The sequence below is a fragment of the Lycium barbarum genome, chromosome 3 (genome assembly GCF_019175385.1).
Source record: "Lycium barbarum isolate Lr01 chromosome 3, ASM1917538v2, whole genome shotgun sequence".
In the NCBI taxonomy this organism is placed as follows: Eukaryota; Viridiplantae; Streptophyta; class Magnoliopsida; order Solanales; family Solanaceae; genus Lycium; species Lycium barbarum.
Window position 1 is genome coordinate 23,955,950 of NC_083339.1, and position 9,514 is coordinate 23,965,463.

Sequence of the window (9,514 nt, forward strand, 5' to 3'; positions counted from 1 at the left end):
ACTTTTCTTTATTGCTAATTTTTTTTTCTTCATTTCTTCCTTAATTTCCCTTTTCTTCTCTTTTTCGTTTGTTTGCCAATCTCTTTTTTTACCTTTTTTCCTCACCCATTACCTTTCACATTTTTGCAAATTTAGAGGCCCTTTTTACGTATCTAATTTTCATCCAAATTAACCAAAACAATCTATTCTTTCCTCTAAATTTTCTTACAATAGTCTCTATAACTGATTCTTTTCTGAAATATATTCTCATACCTTTTCAACATTTTATCACTCTCTCCTGTAAATTTAGGACAAAGGATTACCTTGAAGACTGACGGCATGGACAATTATACAGATAGTATGATTAGTTAAATTCAAAAATCTTTTGACATCAGACTTAAAGCAGTAACATTAAGTATGTTCACTGAAACAAACTTCTAAGCCTCCCAAGTAAAAACGTTTACCTTCCAAAAGAATTATTGGAATGATTCTGTTGATTCCATTGATTAGAATCTTGAAATATAGATGAATGTTGAACATTATACCATCTTGCTTTGAAATAAAAAGAGCCCCACAAAACACAAGTCAAAATTACAAACTGAGATGATTAGAAAGAGACTTTTAGACACATGAAATACCTCAGTCGAAGAATTCATCCATGATCAGAAAGTCGTAGTCATCAAGCCTGAAAATTTTATTCTCGAAGAATTCTTCAGTTCAATCAAACTTATATTTCGTCCAATTTCACCGAAGTCTCATCCTTCGGAGCTCCGTATTACGTGAACATTAGTAATATTCAATAATTGAAGAAGCACGCAAATGAATTAGCAAAGAAATATTGAAACAAAATACGATCAATCTATATACTTTTCAAATTTGTCCAAGAGAATAAACCAAGACACGTACGTCCCTTTGTCCATGTAATTGCACCACAACCTTTGTCTGTAATTAAGTTCTTCAAAATTTCATTTATTAATTTTTCTTAAATGGTTAAACTGTATATGACATTATACTCTCATAAAAAGGTCCTCTTTTCCTCAAACTATTATAGCAAAGCTAAAAAATTCCCACATCCACGTAAGGATATATAAATTAATAGGATACAGAAGACCATGTACACATAATATGATAACTTAAGAATAATGTAAAGACTTGCTGAACGGTAAAATAAATTCATATGGACAACACTGGAAACAAAAAATGTAAGCGACTAAAACTTTAATAGGTACAGTTTTAAATAACCGAACTCGATGTAAATCCTTAAGAGAAAATATAATTAAATAGTTTAATCACCATTAAAAAGAATGTGTGTATAGCCATCTTTGTCTTCTGGCATTGTCTCCGCCCATGGCAAGGAACTTTTTGCTTCTTTCAAGTGCAGAGCCTTTTTAGAGGAACCTTTCATATTTATAGAGTTGAAGTGTAGAACTAAGAAATGGATGGATGGTTAAGTAAATGGAATAAATCAAAAGGCCGTTCATTGTATTAAGTTATTTACGTTACTTTACTTTGTCTCTTTCTCTTTTATTGTCACGGACACCAATTATAATTAAAAGTAATTGTTGGGAGATGAAGAGAGTATAAAGCATGACTTTTTTTAAAAAAAAAAAAAAAAAGGAACGGTTAAGCAAGATAATGGATAATTAATGTAGCACATAAGTGAAAGAATTAAAAAGAGGAAAAATTGAAAAGATGATGGAAAAATTCAAAAAAAACGAGAAAAAAGATAAATAAGATCTTTGGCCAAAAAGAGGTGCCACATCATCTCTTTATTGCCTAATTTAATATTATATATAGATATAGATATAGATTTCCATTTGGATTCTATTTGATACCTCCGACCTTGAATTTAAAGATTTTGGGGCTTGTCCAAAAATTCCCAATATCTAGCATCATTCCATGTTCAAAATGATGATTCTTATTGGATTCATGATACAAATTTAAAAGGGTTATTAGAATACTTATACCAATCAAATGGATGAATTCCAAGTTCAAAATCTCCAAAAATCGAACTCCCCAAATTCAAAAATTATGAAAGAGTAAGGTTCGTTCATGCTTGGGCTATTTATACTATATTTTTTCCGTGGTGCCAAACTGCGCAAGCAAAGCCAATCCTTGCATCCCACTGGGTGCCAAACTGGGCGAGTGGAGCCAATCCTTCTCTAGGGCACCCAATTTGTTTTCTCTATATTTTTTTAAGTGTTTCAATGGTGCCGAAATTCACTAAGCTCTTCGGGTCCCAACTCAAACCTTCTCAATAAGTTCCAAATGGTAATATTAACTTGTAAAATGGTTCAAAAGATAGTTGGGCGTAATTAATTAATCAAAACAAGGGGTGAGTTGTCACATCTAGCTAGATGTAAGCGGACTCAAATACCAATTTATATATGGAATATATGCACAAATTAAAGCACTCAAAATAGACAACATAATCACAAATTTTAATAAAACGTAAAATTCAAAAAATACTTCTTGAATAGTGACATCAACCGCGAAATTAGCCTTCATGTTCTCACTATCTTCTGTTATACGATCCAAGAAATTTTCGACTCATGTGGGCAAGTATTACTCCAAAACTCGCAGCTCTTTCTATGTTGGAAGAGCCCTTTATATTGACACATTTTTTGGGTAAAAACCTTTTCCAAAATTTGTGTCGGTTTTTTTTTCTACGTAGAAAAACTTTTCAAAATTGTAATCTGACTCGAGCACAGCATAAACCACATAATTGATTAATAGTCTTCCTATAAAGTCAATAATTAGAGTAAATGATAATGCTTAATTGATATTTAATTTATATAAACGATTTCATCTTTTTTGAAAGTAGAGCATATATAATTATTATACTCTCTAGGCCAAAACTGTAACGACCCGTTTGGTCGTTTTAGGCATTTTAACCCCTTTTACCTCCATTGACCTTTCCCCTAACTTCTTTAGAGTGTATTTTACATATAGGGATGGGTAGCGCAATTTCTGAGGTAATAGGATTGGTCTTGGTTGGTTTTGAGGGTTTTAGAGGTGTTTAAGTTAAATAAGCGAAAAAGAGTTGATCAGTAGTTGACTTTTGGGTAAATGAGTCTTTTCAGTAATTTCATCGGTTTCAGTAGGTCTGGAAGGTCTATTATGACTTGGTAGAGTGATTGATTCGGTTCCCGAGGGACTTCGGGGTATTTTGGTCTTTTGGTTGGAATTCTAGTTTTAAGGTGTTTGGGGGTTGGCCGGGTCAAGATGATCTCTTTTGAAAATTCCGAGGGCGCGAGTGAGTTCATAGCATGTTTTAGAAGCGATTTTCATAGTTGGTTCATGTCCGGGAGGTTGCGGACGAGTTTCGGGTGTTGGATCAATTTTGGAAGGTGCATCATTTTTGCTAGTTCTAGTGTATTCGCACCTGCGTGTGTGTGGCTGCTTCTGCGTGCAAGGGGTCCACAGAAGCGGAGTCGCATCTGCGGATGTTTAGGGCCGCACCTGCAAGTTTCAGGGCTATTTAGTGGACCTCGCACTTGCGAGGTTTGGGCTGCCCATGACGGCCCGCATGTGCGAGAGATGGTGCGCAGATGCATAATTCGCTGGTCAAAAACATAATAAATCCCCCATTTCGAGTTTAGATAGTCCATTCACAATATATGGATTTTGAGAGCTCAGTTTAGATGGACTTTAGGAGATTTTGCAAGATACATCCATTGGGTAAGCTTCTAACCTTCGTATTACGATTGTATCTTCGATTATTAAAGGATTTTATGATAGAAATTATGATTTAAGGTTGGAAATTGGGGGTTTATAAACCCTAAGTTGAAAATGGAGTTTCTTACTAATCATGGGTTGTTTATGGGAAAATTTCCTAATAGTAACTTGATAAGGCTTGGGTAAATTATTTCTAACGTAAATTCCAACTTCAAAATGGATTTCAAATGATTCGAGTTACAAGTTTTGGCAATTGCGGTTTTGACAAATGAGTGAAATTGAAGGGTAAATTGAACCTCAATTTACATGAAACTTAGGGTTATGAATAATTTGATTATGGGTAGCATGTTTCTAACTTAAAATCTGATTTTTCCCTTGTGGGCCCGCAATCATTTTTTTAAGGTCGTTTTTTAGTTCGATGTCGAAATATAATAATATGGGTATTCTTAGACTTGTAATCTAATGTAGAGTAATTATTTGATAGAATTTGCTCATCTGGCGACGAATCGGAAAGGAAAGGCTCGAGATGGATAGTTTATGGCACCTGTTTGGCATTGAGGTAGGTTACCACTTATTTATGTTTAGACTCCGATTAACGAAATGTATGTAGATGATTGTTATTGACGGGGAAAGCCTGATAGGCCTTCGGGTATGGTGTGGAGGTGAATTCCAACGAGGTTAGTAACGTCAGCTGTTATGTGGGCTTGTCGCCATGTTTGTTATACCCAAAAATTTGATGTAGTTATCTTTGTCTCTTGATATCTCACTTATCTCATGAAAGAGGAAGGATAATATGGATGAATTGAGTTTTGTTTTGCATTTCATGGCAAGTATTTGTGGATCCTATGATATGCGTTATTGTTGAGGTCGATTTCACGCATGGCATGTATTTCATATTTCATATGTAATTTGATATGATATTGATTTGAAATTATGATAAGTGAGAGAGTGTTGATATTTGGCACAAATATCTGATTTAGTGTCATTGGCATTTCACTTCTTAGTACTTTAATCGCAGTTTTGAATGCAAATTGTTGTATAGGAGCTCATTTTGGTATGCTTGTATGAACAGGTACAACAAGGACCAATGGAGGGTATTCTGATGCAGTTTTTGATTGATTCCGAGGCTTTGCACATGTATTGACTGTTGGGAAGGAAGTTCCAGTACTTGAAGGCAGAATCCGACCTCTGGAGGGTCTCATGCGATGTCCATGCGTCGCACAGCCAATGCACAAAAACCCCATCTCTGAATCTCAGACAGGCCGTGTACTGGGCATGCGCCGCACAAACAGCACACATAGGAGATCATGTGCCGCACAAACAACACACATAGCCAGCACACGAGCGGCGTCAGTTTTCCTACTTGGATCGAGATTGGGCCAACTTATCCTATTTTTACCCTAGAGTATAAATAGTCGTTTTTAACATTAGAAAGATGGCTGGGACGAATTTTGAGACTTGTGAAACTCTTTCTAGGTTTTATTCCTCTTCCATTATTTTTCTTTACATTGAAACCCGATGTTAATCATGAATTCTTGTTTCCATTCTCGAATCATGTGTAACTAAACACCGTAATTCTGGGGTTGTGGTGTAGCCATGAATATTAACATTTGATAAGTATTTCAATCTTAATAGCTTGTTTGTATGCAATTGCCTCTTTACTTCTGTGCTTAATTTCTTGATTGTCTGCGCAACAGTCGAATTCTATTTACTAATTGATACCCGTGCTTGGGAAAGACGTTGTCAATATGGAGAAGAAGTAACGAGATTGTGATCTGAATATCCCTATAGTTAGGCTAGGATTTGTGAGTAGGACAGGAATATACTTAGTTACCGCAATCAATTTCAGGCCGCGATTTTATTGCATTCTTGATAGGTCAATACCATAGGAATATAGGAGGCGAGCTATCTTGAATCGGCGAGTAGTGGTTCGGGAGAATACTACGAGATTAATAATCCGGTTAATTGACAATTGTGAACAAAGCTGCTAAGGTGTGATACTTGAATGACTCAATAGGATTGGTGAACAGACCACGACCTTGGAATACTTCTAAAATCTTGTTAAAAGCAGTACTCAAATACGTTCTTAGCATAAATTCTGGTTACATTGTTAGTTATTTTAATTACAACATTAGTTTACAAAACAACCAAAACTTTTATTCTCTACTTGCATAGGTAGTAGCAAGAGTTTATTTTCGTGAAAGTATTGGTCATAAGTCTCTATGGGTTCGACATCCGATTTTATATAATCACCATATTACTTGTACGACCACATACACTTGCGTGTGCATTTGGACGCAACAAGTTTTTGGCGCCGTTGCCGAGGACTTAGAAATCAATTATTTTTGCCATAATAAATTGTATTGCTTTATTTATCCAAGTATTAACATCTTGATCTTAGCTGCTACTTGATTGCAGGAACTTTACTCGAATGTGATGGACTGCGAGTCAAAACAATCTTGAGGAATTCGATCCTGAGCCTGAACGGACTTTCAATTGGCGCAGGAGAGATTTGACTTTATTGCAGAACCCGCAGGCTGTAACAGAATTGCCTGTGGTCATGGCTAATAATCAACCAGCGAAAGTGAGAGAGGTTGCAGTGCATCGTGTGGTGGATGTCACTTCAAGCATTGTCAAGCCCACCATCGAAGGGCACAAGCATCCTATGATTCAACTACTTCACTCTAGTGGGAAATTCACGGGAATGTCGCATGAGGATCCTCAGCGTCACATCCATACTTTTCTACAGATTGTCGATACTTTTGCTACTGGAAGGGTCACTAAAGAATATATGCGGCTGACACTGTTCCCCTTTTCTCTATTGGGGAATGTAAGTAACTGGTTATTAGCAGAGCCCGCCAATTCTATCACTACGTGGGATGACTTGGCGACGAAATTCTTAACAAGGTTCTTTCCACCAGCAAAGACAGCTCGCCTCCGAAGGGAGATCATGTCATTCAGGCAGAAAAATGGAGAAAATTTGTATCAAGCCTGGGAGAGGTTTAAGGGTCTTCTCAGAGATTGTCCTCATCACCATCAAACGAATGAAGTTCTGGCACACACATTTATTGAGAGTCTGAATGCCCAACATAAGTCATTACTAGACACTGTTGCAGGAGGGCAGACTCTTGATCTAAGCTATGGAGAACTATTCACATTATTGAACAGGTTTACTCAGAGCACTTCAGACTGGCATGATGATGCAGCTAGCAGTTCAATTAGGAAGGCACCGGGTGTCTTTGAAGTAGATAATTTTACAACACTATCAACACAGATTGATGCCATGCGCACTGAAATCAAGAAGTTAACTGTTGCGCAAGCTCCACCACAGGTGCATGCAGTGCAACAAGCCTTCGTTTTTTGTGGAGTCTGTGGAGAAGGTCACAACAGTGATGAATGTCCTGCAAATCCCGCATCCATATACTTTGTGGGTAATGCAAGCAAGAGGCAAGGAAACAATCAATACGGGAATTCCTACAACCCAAATTGGAGGAATCATTCGAATTTCAGGTGGAGTGACAACCCAGGTAATTAGAAACAGAATTATCAGCCCGCACCTGCTCCTCAAGCACCCACGAACAGTATGGAAGAGATGATGAAAAAAATAATGGGTGATATGCTAAAGATGATTATAGACCAGCAGAAGTTGATAGCAGATAATCAGAATCGTGATTTGGCTGTGCGAAATTTAGAGAGACGGATGGGACATATAGCTGGTGCACAAAATACTAGACCACATGGAGGACTTCCAAGTGATACGGATGTGAATCCCAACCTTGTAATGCTGTGACTCTTCGAAATGGGAGAGAACTAGAGGAAGTGGCTCCGAAGAAAACTAGTAGAGTAGAAGCTGAAAAAAAAGATTACCAAAGAGATGATTGAAGAAGAGAGGGTAGTCAAGACACCAGTGGCAAAGCAACCGCAGCCCATGGTTGCAAAGACACCACCTCCATTCCCTCAACGTCTGGCAAGACAGAAAGAAAAGGCTACTTACAAGAAGTTTCTTGATTTGCTTAAGCAGGTACACGTGAATGTCCTATTAGTTGATATGTTGCAGGGTATTTCAAAGTATACTAAGTACATCAAAGATATTGTTGCAAACAAAAGCCGATTCACAGAGTATGCCACTGTTGCACTTACTGAGGAGTGCACTTTGCAGATTCAAAATAGGTTTCCCACTAAATTGAAAGATCCCGGAAGTTTCACGATTGAGATTTCTATTGGGAAGCAGGTTGTTGCTCGAGCACTATGTGGTCTTGGTGCAAGTATAAATTTGATGCCATCATCTATCTTCAGGAAGCTAGGTTTGGGAGTACCCAGGCCAACCACTATAGTTCTTCAGCTGGCAGATAGATTGTTAGCAAGACCAGAGGGCATTATTGAAGATGTATTGGTGCAAGTGGGGTCGTTGATAATTCCTGCAGACTTCATGATTTTGGACTTCGAGCCAGACCCGGAAGTCCCATTTATTTTGGGGTGTCCATTCTTGGCCACAGGGAGAGCACTTATTGATGTAGTTGTCGGGCAACTCACCATGAGAGTACATGATAAAGTTGAAGTCTTCAATGTATACCAAGCTCTGAAAATGCCTGAAATCTATGAGGAGTTGTCCTCTATTACTGTTCTGAACAATGATACACGAAGGCCACTCATCACTTCTCACGATCCATTGGAGAGAGCCTTGGTGGGGGATGATACTTCTGGTGACACGGCGACATTTGAGATGGTGCAGATTCTGGATATGGCGAGTATTTATATTCGGACAGGCGAGTTTGAGCCTTTAGACATAACAATGGGAGTAACTCCGAAGTTATCAATTGAAGAGCCTCCGAAGTTGGAATTGAAGCCCTTGCCCGCCCATCTTAAATATGCATTCTTAGGCGAGAGTGACACCTTGCCTGTGATATTGGCAGCAGAGTTGACCACCGAAGAGGTGAGTATTTGTTTGGAAGTATTGAAGTCTCACAAAAGGGCATTTGGGTGGCAAATATTTGATATTCAGGGAATTAGCCCCGCGCTATGCATGCACAAGATACTCATGGAGGAGCATCATAAGCATAGCGCACAGCATCAATGGAGACTGAACCCTGTGATGAATGAGGTTGTCAAGAAAAAGGTAATCAAGTAGTTAGATTCCGACATTATTTTTCCCATTTCGGATAGCAAGTGGGTGAGCCCGGTGTAGTGTGTCCCAAAGAAATGAGGGATGACAGTTGTGACAAATGACAATAACGAGCTCATTCCTACTAGAACAATCATTGGATGGAGAATTTGCATGGATTATCGCAAGCTGAACAAGGCAACCAGAAAGGATCACTATCCTATTCCCTTCATAGATCAAATGCTAGACAGGTTAGCCGGACAAGAGTTTAATTATTTTCTAGATGGCTATTCTGGATACAATCAGATAGCTATTGCTCCGGAGGATCAGGAGAAGACCACGTTTACATGCCCGTATGGCACATATGCTTTCAAACGCATGTCATTTGGGTTGTGTAATGCACCCACGACTCTCCAAAGGTGTATGATGGCTATTTTTTCAGAGATGGTTGAGGACTTCGTAGAAGTGTTCATGGATGATTTTTCAGTATTCGGGAACTCTTTTGTGGTTTTCTTGCAGAATCTAGACCGAGTGCTGGCAAGATGTGAAGAAACTAACCTGGTCTTAAATTGGGGAAAATGTCATTTTATGGTCCGAGAAGGCATAGTCCTTGGGCACAAGGTTTCAAAGAGAGGGCTGGAGGTTGATCGTGCGAAGGTGGAGTTTATTGAGAAGCTGCCACCCCCCGTATCAGTCAAGGGTGTGCGCAGTTTCCTCGGGCATGCAGGATTCTACAGACGCTTCATAAAGGATTTT

General features: G+C 38.4%; 1 protein-coding gene and 1 pseudogene across 1 annotated transcript; one reads left to right on the top strand and one right to left on the bottom strand.

Annotated features, from left to right (window-relative positions):
- Nucleotides 1-2,933: 2,933 nt before the first annotated feature.
- LOC132630527 (uncharacterized) lies at nt 2,934-7,447 on the top strand. The gene is made up of 4 exons (XM_060346105.1): nt 2,934-2,954; nt 4,730-4,794; nt 6,163-7,184; nt 7,293-7,447. The coding sequence occupies exons 1-4, from the start codon at nt 2,934-2,936 to the stop codon at nt 7,445-7,447; spliced, it is 1,263 nt and encodes a 420-aa protein (XP_060202088.1).
- Nucleotides 6,597-6,690, bottom strand: LOC132634439 (small nucleolar RNA R71; annotated as a pseudogene).
- Nucleotides 7,448-9,514: the final 2,067 nt, after the last annotated feature.